Source organism: Hyla sarda, chromosome 1 (genome assembly GCF_029499605.1).
Source record: "Hyla sarda isolate aHylSar1 chromosome 1, aHylSar1.hap1, whole genome shotgun sequence".
In the NCBI taxonomy this organism is placed as follows: domain Eukaryota; kingdom Metazoa; phylum Chordata; class Amphibia; order Anura; family Hylidae; genus Hyla; species Hyla sarda.
Genome location: NC_079189.1, coordinates 363,703,321 through 363,721,759, shown reverse-complemented (window position 1 = coordinate 363,721,759; position 18,439 = coordinate 363,703,321). Strand labels below are relative to the sequence as shown.

General features: G+C 39.8%; 1 protein-coding gene across 4 annotated transcripts in view; it reads right to left on the bottom strand.

Annotated features, from left to right (window-relative positions):
• PIP5K1B (phosphatidylinositol-4-phosphate 5-kinase type 1 beta) overlaps positions 1-18,439 on the bottom strand; it is a 177,538-nt gene that overhangs the window by 89,689 nt on the left and 69,410 nt on the right. For 2 of the 4 annotated variants that reach the window (XM_056523046.1, XM_056523047.1), the window contains exons 4-5: positions 8,382-8,512; positions 378-495 (exon numbers count right to left, since the gene is read on the bottom strand). In XM_056523046.1, coding sequence (XP_056379021.1) covers positions 378-495; positions 8,382-8,512 — 249 coding nt within the window. The remainder of the gene's footprint in view (positions 1-377; positions 496-8,381; positions 8,513-18,439) is intronic. The other 2 variants (XM_056523048.1, XM_056523049.1) reach the window with 1 other exon arrangement.

The following is an 18,439-nucleotide window of genomic DNA, read 5'->3' as shown; positions in this document are numbered from 1 at the left end:
TATGTTAACCATAAAAACTTAATTTAAAAAAACAAGTAATCTTCTAAGAACACCGTCCCTTTAAGGCTTGGTTTCCACAGTATTTTTTTAAACAGTGTGTGTGCACTGACAGCCACTACTCCAGGTCAGGCATAAAAATCACCTACCTACTTAATTCAACGCACCTGTAAAAACCCCGCTGTTTTGGAAGTTGTTTTTTAGGTGTTTTTTTTTAACCAAGTAAGCATACCCTTATTGTGTCAGACATTACCAAACCAAACATAGGATACACCTCTCCATAATAAATATGTCTGATATTAGATGATTACTTGTAACACAAAATGCAATAAGTTAAGAAATGGATTGAAAAATAAGAAGAAAAAAAAATGAGTTCTTACCAAGTAATCATCCGGTTTGATGCCAAAAAGCTCTCTGAAGTAGCGGAATGCTAAGGGAGCGTAGGTCTTGAATCTGAAGTCTGGGTAATGATGTGCAGGGGTTAAATTGCTCCCTTCACTGAGATTTGGAGGGAAACATTGCCATTTAATATACAGCTATACAAAACATAACTATTTATCACATCTATATTTCAAGTCGAAAAATATGACCAATATCATATTCATCATGAACCACTACTATGCAAATTCTAAAGCATTAGAATACAGTATTCCCACTGAAATGACTGCAGTTTTTTATATATAATGGGGGAGATTTATAAAACCTGTCCAGAGGAAAAGTTGCCCATAGCAACCAATCAGATCGCTTCTTTCATTTTGCAGAGGCCTTTTCAAAAATGAAAAAAAGCTATCTGATTGGTTGCTATGGGCAACTCAGCAACTTTTCCTCTGGACAGGTTTTGATAAATCTCCCCCAATGTGTGCCCTGATGGCTGCTTTTCCATAGACGTTGGAACACATTATTACATAACAAATACTGTTGTGCAGTGTTTTTGTTTTCATTTGACACTGGGTGAACTTAGCCTAAAAACCATTCAGTAGAAACATAATTCTAATAACCTAGTTTGTCCAGATAACCTTCTTCATTGTCTGCCTGAAGTATGATAGCTTTATAAATAATTCAAATTGTCAAGCAAGACAAACAGAAAATGTTATACTGCTCAAACAAGAGGTGGCCATTGTCTACCCATGGAGAGTCACGTGTTGTATAACATGTGGGAGTTTTCAAATTGAATTGACTGTCGCTGCTTATGTCATAGTCTACATTAAAGCAGTGGAAATAAACACCAGCGGTTTAATAGCATGTTTTGTTATTGCTAATATTTATTTTTATTATGTGAGTCACCTTGCTCCTGGCATGCCTCACTACAGTTTTCCATTTGACAGTATGTGGTACTAAAAGGTACATTATGCCAGCAGAATTGCCTCTCTGGACTATGAGTCAACAACATGCAGACAGTACAGAGACTTATGGTCATTTTGTGTATAACTTTGACTTCTATACTATATAAAAAGTTTCCTTATGAAAACTACAAAATGTTACAGACAAGAGCCATAATTCAGTCAATGTCAGTGAGGCAAATAAACTACAAAAGGTGACTATAAGTGGACATAAACACTCAGATAACTCATAAGTCATTACAACCATAATACCAGTCTGTATTAATAATCTGTGCATCTATGGCAAAAAAAAAAAAAAAAAACATTTTTACCGTTGCAAATAAAAAAAAAAGGATTAAAAAAAACACCATGGCCGACATTTATCATTGTCTTTAGACTGTTTTTTTGTGTCTAGAAAATGCGCAAAAAAAGTCGCAAGCAGGGTTTATTTGCACCTTTTTGTGCCTTTTGGTTTACACATTTCTGCTGATTTTGAGTTGCAATCCACTGATTTTGGCAATACACATGATATGGAAGGGTTTGTGAAAAGGCTCAAAAAAAGGTGCAAAGCCACTGAAAAGTCTCTAAAACTACATCAGCTCAGACTTAGCTTAGCTTTCTGGTGTATGTGAAGAGAGAAATTTCAGAAAATGTTTACCTACATAAAATTTATCAAATGCTCTGCGACCATTTAATAAATTTGGTGCTCCTACACATTACCAGCACACACATAAAAAAAAAAGGTGCAGAAAAATGCTTCATTTAGATAAATGCTGGCCAAAGTGTGTATGCAGCATCTGAACAGAACTACAATATGTGCAGTATGGGCCTCCATGGTTACAGACTACACTATGGGTCTCCATGGTTACAGACTACACTATGGGCCTCCATGGTTACAGACAGCAGTATGGGCCTCCATGGTTACAGACAGCAGTATGGGCCTCCATGGTTACAGACAGCAGTATGGGCCTCCATGGTTACAGACAGCAGTATGGGCCTCCATGGTTACAGACTACACTATGGGCCTCCATGGTTACAGACTACAGAAAGGTGGCTTACCCCTCTACTGAGAACAGATGAACACTGGCTGTGCTGATCATTCATGTGTATGGGGAAATTGGTAAGGCCACCTAAACATACATACAGAAGGACAAGGTACAGGCGAAGGCATAAGATTTCTGTAGGACATATAGGTGCGTTGCAATAGAACGGACAACAACCGTTTCACATGTTAGTGCTTCTTCCAGCTCCCCTGAAAGGCACCAGTGGGCGAAACGATCACTGCTTAGTTGTATTAAAACGTCCCAGATTGTCCTGTCTCCTGTAACTGTGTAGCAACAGAAGCTTGAAATAATCACAAGTGGTGAGTGCCGCCTTTACATTGACTTTCCTGTGCTGTTTGACACCTGAATCTTTTGCTAACATTTAGGATACCACTATATACATTAATCGGCAGATCCCAACAAGACTGTAAAGTCCATCCAACTTTCATCTGATGTATAGGCATTTATGAAATTTTAAAATCTAATATGTCTAAAATTTTTCTGAGACATAAACCAAATTTTTAAATCTGGTATAAAAGAACCTAGTGAGGAAGTCCAAATATGTAGGAAACCTACAACAGGTTTGGGCAATGTTCATTTTTCTATCCTAGAATATCGTTCTGTACTATTAGCTGCTGTTTATCCGTCTTTGTTGTTGGGAGAAATAAAGGAGTATGTGACCTAAAGGAACAGGGGACTTTGAGAGTTAGCTTAACAACATGGATGCTAGGCATTTCTGTAATAACAGAGTAAAGCTATAAAACTATAATTTACATGAAAGAGTACATAAACTTTACACTGTGGTGTTCAATGACAACCGACAGTGCTATTTATAATAACTGCAAACTCCCTCCCAAAAAAATGAGACACAATGGCCCTGATTTACTATTGTAAACCCGACATGTTTTGTCGAGATGTGCACCAGATCCTGGCGCACTGCCCCAGAAATTCTGTCTGTGCCAGAATTTGCACCAGAATTGAAAGGAAAAAAAACGACTAGCTCTCCATTTTACTGAGAAAACCCAAAAAAGGGGCGTGGCCATCTGAAAAAGTAGGCATGGTCACTTAAAAGGGGAATGTCCCCAAAATTTTTCAAAACCCAACATATTTACTAAGGTTTCCACAGAAAATGTCGTGGATTTGAGCTGAGGAAAAGCAAAATGTAGGGAAAAGTGCAAAATGTAGGGAAACCTCAGTAAATACAGTGGGAAAAAAATTGTAGGGAATTAAAGGGGTTATCCAGGAAAAAACATTTTTTTTTTATAAATAAACTGGCTCCAGAAATTTAAACAGATTTGTAAATTACTTCTATTAAAAAAAATCGTAATCCTTTCAATACTTATGAGCTGCTGAAGTTGAGTTGTTCTTTTCTGTGTAAGTGCTCTCTAATGACACCTGTCTCGGGAACTGTCCAGAGTAGAAGCAAATCCCCATAGCAAACCTCTTCTACTCTTTGAAGTTCCCAAGACAAGCAGAGATGTTGCCAGACAGAAAAGAACAACTCAACTTGAGCAGCTGATAATTATTGAAAGGATTAAGATTTTTTTTAAATAGATGTAATTTACAAATCTGTTTAACTTTCTGGCCAGTTGATATAAAAAAAAGATATTTTTTTTCTGGAATACCCTTTTAAAACCCACAAAGAAAACTACAACAACACTCTTAGTAAATCAGGGCCAATATATTCTGCCGAAATATGTCACTGTGATTGTGGAATAGATTGGAATGTGACATCTACTGCTTTTTACATGAACCCATTACTAAGCAGTCCAATGCTGTGCATGTGTTAACAAGAACAATTAGGCCCTGTTCACACTACAGAGATTTCCTAATGGAAATTCCACACGGATCCTGCTTGCACTAGCCTACTATTGATCACAATGGCAATTCCGCTGCTTAGGTCATACGTTGGAAGTTCCATAGAGGAATTTGGATGTTTAGAGAAGTGCCATTTGTCATTGGGACAGCGCTTCTGTCTGTGGCATCTTGCTGTAGACATTCCAGACAAATTTGTCTAGCACTGGTCCGTTAAGGAAATTCCTTGTTGAATTTCCTCAGTGTGAACATACAATTCTTTGCCTACAATCCATGTTTTGTAAAAAAAATATGGAAATTGCAAACATAACATAAAAGTGTGTATGCAGCTCAAACTCTTTTGTCCTTTAGACACTATTTAACTGTTTACATGTGGGGGAAATCTACATAAACAGTTAAATCACTTTGTAAATTTAGGGGCTGATTTCTCACAACTGTATATAAACTGTAGCCCATGGCAACCAATCAGAGCTCAGCACTAATAAAAAAAAAAAAAAAAAAATGCTCCGATTGCTTGCTATGAGCACCAACAATAGTTTTTCTTTTCAAAATAAAGAAATCAATAAAAACTTTTTCAAACATATTTTCAAACAACATGAGTTGTTTTTATAAGTCTGGTGTACTACACTGTCTTAGTTTACACTGTCTGAAGAAACAGACAGTCTTGGCATACCTCAACGTGCTCTAGGCAAAGCTTATTTATCTGGCGTTATTCCCATTGGCTTCTCTATAGTAGTGAGATACTGATAGAAAAAAAATTGTTAAGCAAAAAATATTTAAAAATTGGAAAATCGCCACCAAAATGTTAGACAAAAACACTTGAAAAACAAGTTGTTGTCTTGTTAGGTACATAAGTTTACATTCTACTTGTTTACATTACTGTACATTCCTTTAAATTTTGCTCTACTGTGTACACATATAAAAACTTAAAATCAATAGAAAATTGATTATGCTATATGACATACAGCAGCCTCAGTTTTTTTCTCTAAGATTTATACAATAAAAAGAGCAATAGCATGTTGTGAGTGCACCCTTACCTAGGAAGCAAGTGAGCCGGGAACTTTCTGTACTGTAACACAACTGGTAGAATCCATTTTTGCACAGACATCAATGTGCCAAGTGTTGAGCTCTCTCTGTGCCAAGACGACACATTTCCAGTCCACTGAATAGCATGAAATACACTGCAGATGACCCTGCCCTAAGGGTGTATTCACACATACAGTATCCAGTGCATATTTGATGCCCAGGATTTAAAGCTGCAGATTTTATGCTGCAGATTTCAATGTAAACTAAATGACTGAACACAGCATCAAATCTGCAGCTTCAAATGCTGTGCCTCTTAAATGGGAAGGATATTGTATGCGTGAACAGAATTTTATAGTTTTTATGTTTTTGTTATATATAGCAACTAGAGATGAGCGAACTTACAGTAAATTCGATTCGTCACGAACTTCTCGGCTCGGCAGTTGATGACTTTTCCTGCATAAATTAGTTCAGCTTTCAGGTGCTTCCGTGGGCTGGAAAAGGTGGATACAGTCCTAGAAGACTCTTTCCTAGGAATGTATCCACCTTTTCCAGCCCACGGGAGCACCTGAAGGCTGAACTAATTTATGCAGGATAAGACATCAACTGCCGAGCCGAGAAGTTTGTGACGAATCGAATTTACTGTAAGTTCGCTCATCTCTAATAGCAACTAATCTCCTTGCCATATAAAAGCTTTTTACCTTATGCCATAGGACTGTGAACTTTCTGCCATCCTAGATTTTTTCCCTCTTTTGCAGTGCAGTATATTAAACTTGGCATTTCGCTAACTCTTATATATATATATATATATATATATATATATATATATATGTATAAATCTTATCTTATTTGGCATAGTGGAAGTATAACAGCATTAATATTTAGACTAAGATTTAAGTATTTAGTCTTGTACTATGTGCACGCCACAGCATTATGTCTCTAGTAGGAAAATGTTTAAATATAGATCTGTTCTCATTGTGAGTAAGATACATTTTACGGTAAACTGGCTTTAAATTGTAATGTTCCATTGACACAAATATGTCTACTGCTCCAATATAGAAGGGCACTGGGAGCATAGTTTTAATGGGGTAGTCCACTACTTTATAAAGTATTCCATGTGCTCCATGCATTCTCTATGGAACAGCCAGAGATACATAAGCACTATACACTATACTCAGGTATCTCCCACCCTCCCATAGAGAGTGAATAGATAGATACAGTATGTCACATAAGTGAGTCCACCCCTCACATTTTTGTAAATATGTTATTATATATTTTCATGTGAGAACACTAAAGAAATGACCCTCTGCTACAAAGTAAAAAAAAAAAGCAAAGTAGTAAATGCACAGCCTGTATAACAGTGTTTAATGTTGTGTCCTCTCAAGCTAACTCAACACACAACCATTAATGTCTAAACCTTGGCAACAAAAGTGAGTACACACCTAAGTGGAAATGTCCAAATTGGGCCCAATTAGTCATTTCCCTCCCCGATGTCATGTGACTAGTTAGTGTTACAAGGTCTCGGGTGTGAATGGGGTGCAGGTTTCTTAACCCCTTAACGACGCAGGATGTATATTTACGTCCTGCGCTGGCTACCGTGATGCAACGCGGGGTCACACGGTGACCCTGCTATGGCATAGCATTGATCAGTGCTGGCAATCAATCTAATGGGGGCTATAACATTGCAAAAAAAAAGTGAAAAAAAAAAAAAGTTAATAAAGACGATTTAACCCCTTTCCTAATAAACATTTGAATCACCCCCCTTTTCCCATTTAAAAAAAACGGTGTAAATGAAAATAAATATAAACATATGTGGTATCGCTACGTGCATAAATGTCCGAACTATAGTTACATAGTTACACAGTTAGTACGGTCGAAAAAAGACATATGTCCATCAAGTTCAACCAGGGAATTAAGGGGTAGGGGTGTGGCGCGATATTGGGGAAGGGATGGGACTTTATATTTCTTCATAAGCATTAATGTTATTTTGTTCCAGGAATGTATCTAATCCTGTTTTAAAGCTGTTAATTGTTCCTGCTGTGACCAGTTCCTGAGGTAGACCGTTCCATAAATTCACAGTCCTCACGGTAAAGAAGGCGTGTCGCCCCTTGAGACTAAACTTTTTCTTCTCCAGACGGAGGGAGTGCCCCCTCGTCCTTTGGGGGGGTTTAACCTGGAACAGTTTTTCTCCATATTTTTTGTATGGGCCATTAATATACTTATATACGTTTATCATATCCCCCCTTAAACGTCTCTTCTCAAGACTAAACAATTGTAACTCCTTTAATCACTCCTCAACTATAAAAATATATCATTAATTAAACTACTCAGTCAATGGCGTACACGTAAAGAAATTCCAAATTCAAAAATAGCGTATCTTTGGTCACTTTTGATACCATAAAAAAAGGAATAAAAAGCGATCAAAAAGTCAGATCAAAACAAAAATGGTACCGCTAAAAACTTCAGATCACAGCACAAAAAAATTAGCCCTCATACATCCCTGTATGCAGAAAAATAAAAAGTTATAGGGGTCACATTGGATTTATGCACAGGCACTTTATAAATATGAGGCACTTTATGTAATATTATGATGGATTTTGTAGTTTGAAGTGAGATTGATATGTTAATTATATGATTGCACTTTATTGTAACACATGGGTATATAACCCTCCTATTGTGTATATACCACTATGCTTGAAAATGGCTTCAGGAGAAGCTGAAACGTTGTATTGATGTTCACATGAGACAATAAATCACCTTGGACTTTATTAAAGTGCTTCGCTTTGTTGGTTTATATATATATATATATATATATATATATATATATATATATATATATTGTTATTATTATTTATAACATGTTACCAATCATTATATATGGTAACATCTTATGCTTGGTTCCCTTAAAACACTTATACAGGCTGTGCACTCACTACTTTACAGTGGAGCAGAATGTCATTTATTCAATGTTGTCACATGAAAAGATATAATAAAAAATATTTCAAAAAATGTGAGGGGAGTACTCATTTATGTGAGGTACTGTAAATAGATAAATGATAGGTAAATAGATAGATAAGCACTGACAGTGTGTCCAGAATAAGAATCCCCCTTAGAATCACTACATTTTCTCATATACTGTACATCATGTAAGCTGTCTAGGTTTTGTTGTCTTTTCTGTTTTTACCTTGGTAAGAAGACACTCTCCACTACGTAGAAGTCTTGCATAAGCACATCTCTGTCGGGTTTGGATGTAAGGTTACCTACAGTATAGCCTATTCCCAACTGAATTGTTCCTTTTATTGCTGATGATGCTGTCTGTAGAGAGAACACACATATAGAAATAATCAATTCATTTTCCACTAAAAAAGGCTATTTACTACAATTCATTTACCAGTTGTAGCTGCAAATACAGTGAAGGAGTTCAGGCATGCATTGAATAGGAATAAGGCTATCCTTCATATAAGATACTAATCATAGCCAAATGCTTCTTTTCAGCCAACACATTCTATGTTTACAGTAAGTTGGTACAGACTGCCAGACTGCAGACTGCTAAATTACAGAAAACAAGAATGACTTTATACTTCTTCCCCTATGGATTCCTAGATTATCTATTTCATTTTTTTTTATAGAAATGTGAAGGTCACTTTGTTTGTTTTCCCCTATTAGTCTCTTAAGGTGGACATACATATAAGATGACTGTTGGCCAACAGCAATGTTTCCAATCCCAGCCAAACATCGATGTGTTTTCAATGGAGAGAGGGTGGTAAGCCAGGAGCAGTAGAAATTCAACAGGAGAGAGGTGGAAGGCCCCCATAGACACTAGATGGTCAGCCGGTCCAGCTAAAATCAGAAGGTTCAGCTAAGAGATGTCTAATATGTATTGGGACTAACCAGTGACAGGCTTATTATAATCAGGCCCAGTAGCAGCTGCCTCTATGGTATGTATGTTCTTGCTTAATGCAAATTGTTTAGCAAAAATATCAGCAATTTTTTTGTACATTTAACAAAACATCCTTTTATTTTGCTGGTTCCAGTGCTTTCAGTTAGATTTTAGTTGTGTTTTTTATGTTTTGTCACACCTGTTTATTTGTTTAACCCCTTAAGCACCAAGCCCATTTCGGCCTTAACCCCTTAAGGACTCAGCCCATTTTGGCCTTAAGGACTCAGACAATTAAATTTTTACGTTTTCATTTTTTCCTCCTCGCCTTCTAAAAATCATAACTCTTTTATATTTTCATCCACAGACTAGTATGAGGGCTTGTTTTTTGCGCGACCAGTTGTCCTTTGTAATGACATCACTCATTATATCATAAAATGTATGGCGCAACCAAAAAACACTATTTTTGTGGGGAAATTAAAACGAAAAACGCAATTTTCCTGATTTTGGAAGGTTTTGTTTTCACGCCGTACAATTTATGGTAAAAATGACATGTGTTCTTTATTCTGAGGGTCAATACGATTAAAATGATACCCATTATTATATACTTTTATATTATTGTTGCGCTTAAAAAAAATCACAAACTTTTTAACCAAATTAGTACGTTTATAATCGCTTTATTTTGATGACCTCTAACTTTTTTATTTTTCCGTATAAGTGGCGGTATGAGGGCTAATTTTTTGCGCCATGATCTGTATTTTTTTTTGATACCACATTTGCATATAAAAAACTTTTAATAAATTTTTTATAATTATTTTTTTTAATAAAATGTATTAAAAAAGTAGGAATTTGGGACTTTTTTTTTTCGTTCATGCTGTTCACCGTACGGGATCATTAACATTTTATTTTAATAGTTCGGACATTTACGCACGCGGCGATACCAAATATGTCTATAAAAAATGTTTTTTACGCTTTTTGGGGGTAAAATAGGAAAAAACGGACGTTTTACTTTTTTATTGGGGGAGGGGATTTTTCACTTTTTTTTTACTTTTACATTTTTTAACATTTTTTTTACACTTGAATAGTCCCCATAGGGGACTATTCATAGCAATACCATGATTGCTAATACTGATCTGTTCTATGTATAGGACATAGAACAGATCAGTATTATCGGTCATCTCCTGCTCTGGTCTGCTCGATCACAGCAGGAGCTGGACGGAGGAAGGAGAGGGGACCTCCGTCCGGCGTTCTGAATGATCGGATCCCCGCAGCAGCGCTGCGGGCGATCCGATCGTTCATTTAAATCGCGAACTGCCGCAGATGCCGGGATCTGTATTGATCCCGGCACCTGAGGGGTTAATGGCGGACGCCCGCGAGCGGGTCCCTGGCAGCCGGGATCAGCCGCGCATGACACGGGCATCGCTCCGATGCCCGCGGTTATGCTTAGGATGTAAATGTACGTCCTGGTGCGTTAAGTACCACCTCACCAGGACGTACATTTACGTCCTGCGTCCTTAAGGGGTTAAAGGGGTACTCCGACCCTAGACATCTTATCCCCTATCCAAAGGATAGGGGATAAGATGTCAGATCGCCGGGGTCCCGCTGCTGGGGACCCCGGGGATCGCTGCTGCAGCACCCCGCTATCATTACTGCGCAGGGCAAGATCGCTCTGCGCGTAATGACGGGCAATACAGGGACCGGAGCATCGTTACGTCACAGCTCCGCCCCTCGTGACGTCACGGCCCGCCCCCGTCAATACAAGTCTATGGGAGGGGGCGTGGCGGTCGTCACGCCCCCTGCCATAGACTTGCATTAAGGGGACGGGCCGTGATGTCATGAGGGGCGGAGCCATGTCGTCACGCTGCTCCGGCCCCTGTATCGCCCGTCATTACGCACAGAGCGAACTTGCTCTGTGCAGTAATGATGGCGGGGTGCCGCAGCGGTGATCCCCGGGGTCCCCAGCAGTGGGACCATGGCGATCTAACATCTTATCCCCTATCCTTTGGATAGGGGATAAGATGCCAGGGTCGGAGTACCCCTTTAAGGACCAGACCAATTTTATTTTTGCATTTTGATTTTTTCCTCCTCACTTCCTAAAAATCATAACTCTCTTATATTTCCATCCACAGACCCATATGAGGGCTTGTTTTTTGCGTCACCAATTGTACTTTGTAATGACATGACTTATTTTACCATAAAATGTACGGCGCAACCAAACAAATATTATTTATGTGGGAAAATTTAAAAGAAAACCACAATTTAGCAAATTTTGGAAGGTTTTGTTTTCACGCTGTACACTCTCCGGTAAAAATAACATGTTTTCTTTATTCTGTGGGTCATTACGATTAAAATGATACCCATGATTATATGCTTTTCTATAATTGTAACGCTTAAAAAAAATCTCAAACCATTTTACCAAAATTAGTATGTTTGAATTTGCCCTATTTTGACCACCTATAACCTTCTCATTTTTCCGTATATGGGGCGATATGAGGGCTCATTTTTTGCGCCATGATCTGTAGTTTTTATCAGTACCACATTTGCTTAGGTTTTACTTTTTTATTTTTTTTTATTTCAACGATAAACTTTATTAAACAAAAAAAGAATAGTAGCACATACAAGTTTCATGACATGTACATGTAGAATAAACCTAGCAAGCAAGGCACAGCAGGGGCAATATTGTACCATAAAGGGGGAACCAATACTCATCCGAGTAACAACATTAGTCCAGTAAATCCGAACATATTAGGCAAGTAGTGGGGTAACCAGTGCAATCGGTAGTGGTGGGGTACGGGGGGGTTAGGGAGGGAGGTGAGGTCAGAGGGGGGATCGGGGCAGGACAGGTGAGCGAGAGGTAAAGGAGAGGGTTCAGGTGAGGCCATATTGGAGGAAGCAGGGTGAGGCCGCAAAATCCAGCCAATGGCGCCAGCGCAGGACATATCGGTCGGTGGAGGCATTCAAATCCGCCAGACATTCCTCCAGCCCTTGAATGTGTAGGACTTCACAAAGCCAATCAGTAGTCGTGGGGGGAGCGGTGGTTTTCCATCGTCTATGGATGACTCGTCTGGCCGCTGCTAGTAAAACACCTGTGAGACCTTTCCGCAGGGAGTCTGGGGACCCGGGCAGCATCGAGAGGAGGAGCATCTGAGGTGTATCATCTAACTGCATACCCGTAATTTCCGAGATAAGAGCGCGAACCGAGGACCAGTATGAAGCTAAAAGCGGGCAGGAGTGCCAAATGTGCGTGAGGGTTCCCCTGGTTTGTCCACACCTCCAGCATACCTCCGGGACCGAGGGATAAAAACAGTGAAGTAAGGCCGGAACCCTATATCACCGAGAGAGCAATTTATCATTAGTCTCCTGAAGGGCAACTGCTCTAGAGGCTTTATGGCATAACAAGTATGAGGTGTCCCATTAAGCAGTGCTGGGGGTGTAATCCAATTCCTTCACCCAGTTCCGTTGGTAAGGCAGTAGGGAACGAGAGTCACGGGTTCGAAGCATGGAGTATACTAAGGATACCGTATGGGTGGGTCCAGACTGTGCTAAGCAAAGTTTCTCGAACGGGGTAGGATCCCTATGCAGCTCACCCGAGGCTCGCCATGTGTTGTAAAAGTGCCGGAGTTGAAAGTATTGGAAAGAGTGGAACCGTGACGGCATGGTGTCTCCTAGGATATCAGGTAGCGTCTTCAAAGAGGAAGACTGAAGGACCCTAGTAATCGGGCTGACGTCGCGTAGAGTCAAGAAGCCACCCAGAAAGGAACCCGGAGAAAAGTCCGGATTGCCATAGGTTTTACTTTTTATTCCTTTTTTATTCCTTTTTTTTTAATAAAATGTGACAAAAAAAGCAGCAATTTGGGACTTTTTTTTATTTTTTTACGTTTACGCCGTATGGGAAAAACGGACGTTTTACTTTTTATTGGGGGAAGGGATTTTTCAAATTTTTTTACTTTTTTATTTGACACTTTTTTACTTTTTTTTTTTTTTTTTACACTTTTTATGTCCCCATAGCGGACTATTCATTGCAATCAATTGATTGCTAATACTGTGCAGTGCTATGTATAGGACACAGCACTGCTCAGTATTATTGGTGATCTTCTGCTCTGGTCTGCTCGATCACAGACCAGAGCAGAAGACCCCGGGAGACGGCCGGAGCAAGGTGAGGGGACCTTTGGCCGCCATGCTGGATGATCGGATCCCCGCGGCAGCGCTGCGGGCGATCCGATCGTCCATTCAAACTACCGCAATGCCGCAGATGCCGTGATCTGTATTGATCACGGCATCGGAGGGGTTAATGGCGGACATCCGCGCAATCGCGGATGTCCGCCATTACCGGAGGGTCCCTGGCTGCTGATATCAGCCGGGACCTGCCGGGCATGACGCGAGCACCGCTCCGGTGCTCGCGATCATGTCGGCGCGTAAATGTACGTCATGGTGCGCTAAGTACCACGTCACCATGACGTACATTTATGTCCATTGTCGTTAAGGGGTTAAAAGTGTTATCCAGGAATAGAAAAACACAGCAAATTTATTTCAAAAACAGTTCCAAATCTGTCTTCAAGTTAGGTGTGGTTTTACAACTTTGCTCCGTTCACTTCAATGGAACTGAGCTGCAGTACCCCACTCAAACTGGAGACAGACCGGGAGTGGTTTTTAAATGAAAGTAGCTGTGTTTTTCTATTCCTGAATAACCCCTTTAACTCTTCAAGGTACACTGAACCCAAAATTGAACGAGGAAAATAAACAGGAGATGAACATGCCCACATTGTTTGCCATTCTGAATGATCCTGAAACAAACCATCTTTATAGAGACCAGAGAACATATTCCCTGCTGTTCTGTTTCCTTTTTAGCTGGTGAACAACTAAAGGGGTAGGGCTTAGCCACGTCACAAAGTGTTACATTTTCAGACAGGGCAGAAGGGGAGGCTCCTGCTGCAGACAATTGTATTACAGCTTTACATAGGATAGTGAGGAAGAGGTGGCTTAAATGGCAGATCTCCTGAGACACAGATAATTGCTCAGTTTATATTCGTCTGTTTAAAATTTAATAAAAACTATATAGAATTCAAATAAAGAAGATTAAAGGAAAATTGTATTTTGTGTGTGAATTATTTACAGCTGATGTTCCTTTAACTCTGTTTATCTCCTGTGACTGGGAAACTGTTTACATAAAACTAAAATGGTTATGGCTGACATTCACGCACAATCAGAATGAATTATTTGACTAAATGTCCAATTTTAAGCTCAATATAATACCAGAGATAACTAGCCATTAAAAGAGGGCCATCTTTAAAAGGCTTAAGATAATTGTCTTTAATGTCCCCTGTTATACAGTCCACTTATAAATGCCTGTCTTTTAGCGACTTCCTCAACTTTCTATAAGGAGATGAGAAGGACAGATGGACAAGGCCTAAAGTAAAGCATGTTTTGACACCAGCAAAAGTGAATTAAACTTTGAAAGGATTGTTGTTCTAATCCTTTAAAGGGGTATTCCAGGAAAAAAACTTTTTTTTTATATATCAACTGGCTCCAGAAAGTTAAACAGATTTGTAAATTAGACAAAAAGAATTTTTGAGGCTCAACGTCTTTGGATAAGGAACACACTTGTTGGTTAAAATATATGAAATATTTATTAATTAATTAATTACTATCAACTGATAGTCCGGGATCACAGGGCCCTTGTAAATCCACGGAATCAGAAGATTCATAAAAATTATATATTCTATTATATATAATGTATATTCATAAAATAAAATTATATATACATCTATAGATGTATAAGACCACTGAAAAGTGTAGCAGCTATTTCAAATCGGCACTCTGGATAGTAATTGTGTAAATAATGTCCATCAAAGTGCCAGTGCAGTCCTGAAAATATGTAACACAGTCTATCACACTTATGAATGTCCTTTCAAGACAGTAAAGTGGCAGTTGAATAATATTCAAGTGTCTGTGGCTCCAGACTTAGATGTCGCTCTGTATGTTATATAGAGCAATCCTAGGATGCTGTATTCCACAGCGGTAAATTCAAACTATGCGCATAGTGTTTGGGAAAGGTTTAGCTCACCGGTCCTGATGCAATTCTCGGGAGGTAACTTTACCGTTCCTTGCTTTTCCTCAGCGATGTCAGGCAGCCGTCTGTCCCCGCTCTCTGGCCTGAGAGCGCACCGCTGGAGTCTCTGCCGACTCCTATTCGCGAGATGTTAGCAGATGGTGGGCGATAGATACAGGGGCTGCTGCGCTTGCAAGGCAGGTAATCCAGGTAGCGTCCTCGTGTAGAGAGCACGCGCTCCCGGTCTCTGACCGCACGCTCAGAAATGTTCGTGTGATAGCCGATAATAGCTCAGGACTGCAAATGATGATAGTGGTCTCATAGGTCTCTTAGGGGGGGTCGCCGGACGCGTTTCAGCACCCACTAGGTGCTTTCTTCAGCGGCTTAAATATATATTTAAGCCGCTGAAGAAAGCACCTAGTGGGTGCTGAAACGCGTCCGGCGACCCCCCTAAGAGACGTATGAGACCACTATCATCATTTGCAGTCCAGAGCTATTATCGGCTATCACACGGACATTTCTGAGCGCGCGGTCAGAGACCGGGAGCACGCGCTCTCTACACGAGGACGCTACCTGGATTACCTGCCTTGCAAGCGCAGAAGCCCCTGTATCTATCGCCCACCATCTGCTAACATCGCGCGAATAGGAGTCGGCAGAGACTCCAGCGGTGCGCTCTCAGGCCAGAGAGCGGGGACAGACGGCTGCCTGACATCGCTGAGGACAAGCAAGGAGCGGTAAAGTTACCTCCCGAGAATTGCATCAGGACCGGTGAGCTAAACCTTTCCCAAACACTATGCGCATAGTTTGAATTTACCGCTGTGGAATACAGCATCCTAGGATTGCTCTATATAACATACAGAGCGACATCTAAGTCTGGAGCCACAGACACTTGAATATTATTCAACTGCCACTTTACTGTCTTGAAAGGACATTCATAAGTGTGATAGACTGTGTTACATATTTTCAGGACTGCACTGGCACTTTGATGGACATTATTTACACAATTACTATCCAGAGTGCCGATTTGAAATAGCTGCTACCCTTTTCAGTGGTCTTATATATCTATAGATATATATATAATTTTATTTTATGAATATACATATGAATTTTATGATTTTATAATTTTTATGAATCTTCTGATTCCGTGGATTTACAAGGGCCCTGTGATCCCGGACTATCAGTTGATAGTAATTAATTAATTAATAAATATTTCATATATTTTAACCAACAAGTGTGTTCCTTATCCAAAGACCTTGAGCCTCAAAAATTCTTTTTGTCTAGTACTCTTTTTTCAGACACCTTGGGTACAGGTGTTAGTTTGAGTTGCCCGGGTCATTCTAGTTAAACTTTCCGCAGGAGTCTCTCCGTCCTTTTTCTATATTGCTTATAGATTTGTAAATTACTTCTATTGAAAAATCTTCATCCTTTCAGTACTTATGATCTTCTGAAGTTAAGGTTGTTCTTTTCTGTCTAAGTGATCTCTGATGACACGCGTCTCGGGAAACGCCCAGTTTAGAAGAGGTTTGCTATGGGGATTTGCTTCTAAACTGGGTGGTTCCCGAGACAGGCGTCATCAGAGAGGACTTAGACAGAAAAGAACAACCTTAACTTCAGATGCTCATAAGTACTGAAAGGATTAAGATTTTTTAATAGAAGTAATTTACAAATCTGTTTAACTTTCTGGAGCCAGTTGATATATAAAAAAAAGTTTTTTCCTGGATAACCCCTTTAAGCATCATTTTAAAATGAAGGCATCCAGTCTTTTGCTTCTGTCCTGGGAAAGTATACATTCAATAAATAGACAAGCTAAGGAAAAGCAAACAAGGCAAATAACACCCCCCCAAGTTGTCATTACAGTAGGCTTAAGCCAATCTTAGGACATGCAGATAATGTAATACTGGTGTCTGCCATATCATTGATATCTTCTCAACCGTGCAGAACAAATTGCTATTCAATTCACATCAATACTTTTTTTTATTTAATAGCCCAAAAGCTTAAAACTATCAGTCTGTTCACCCACACTTAGGCTACAACTCAGTGTATAAGTTTTTGGCTAGGTTTCCACTTGTTTTTTTTTCTGGCAGTTTTTGGAGATCTGCCACTGCAGTTTTTGAACCAAAGTCAAAAGTGGATCCATAAGGGAGGAGAAGTGTAAGTACTTCTTTTATATGTCCTATTCCTTTTGAATATATTTCTGGCTTTGGCTAAGTGGGAACTTAGCCTAAACATTATACACTGGGTTATAGTGTGTGTGTGAACAGGAGTCCAATGATTAGTCACTTACTTAAATATGTCCAGTAGGTCCTAAGATATGTCCCCCAGAAGATCCTCAGCTGAATTCAGTGAATCGCGCACAGGGGGTGTGGCTTCGCTGACTCAATTTACATATTCATTGTCTGTGACTCCACATCCTTGTGAAGTGGAGTCACGAAGACCCGCCCCCTGAAAAGCCCCGCCCCCTGCACGTGATTCACTGAATTCAGCAAAGGATCTTCTGGGGGATATATCTCAGGACCTATTTATGTAAATGACCTCTCGTTGGACTCCTGTTCACCCCCACTATAACCCAGTGTATTGGGTTTAGTGTGTGGGAACAGGCTGACAGTTTTCCTTCAATAGAAACAATTGTATGATAACATCTAGGGATGCCCCGATACTGGACATTTGCATGAGTACCCGCTGGCAGATATCACGGAGGTGCCCTGTGCTATGCAGCGCACGTCATAGCAGGGACCTGTGGCTAAAGGCAAACATTACCGATCGCGGTGATGTCTAGTATAAACCCTTTAGACGCCGCAATCAAAATTGATCACAACATCTAAAAATCCTGAAATTAACTGTCGGTTAGCTCAGGGATGCTGATCGGGATCACCACCGTGTAATTGCGGTTTCCCGATCAGCTGAGAGGTCTCTTACCATGCTCCATGCCGTCCGATCATGGCTCCTATACTGCAGCCAGCCAATGGGAAAATGTGTGCATAGTATTGACTGACTAACTAACTCACTAGGCATATCATGTACCTTTCTCTACTTTAGGCACTTAAATGGGCACTGTCAGAATCAAAAACATTTTATATGTTGTACATCTTGGCGATACATTAACCTTTCTAATATACTTCATAAAAATGTATATAAAAATCATAAAGGATCATACTTAAACACCACAAGGGTTTCCCTTACCCTCCAGGACATAACCCCGTCTGGCTGTAGCATTATCTTTGTCCCAGCTGAAGCAGAGTATGTAAGGGTGGGACTAGCACTCCTCTGTGCTCACTCCTGTCCTATCAGACTGTAGCATGAAACCAGAGAGGAAGGG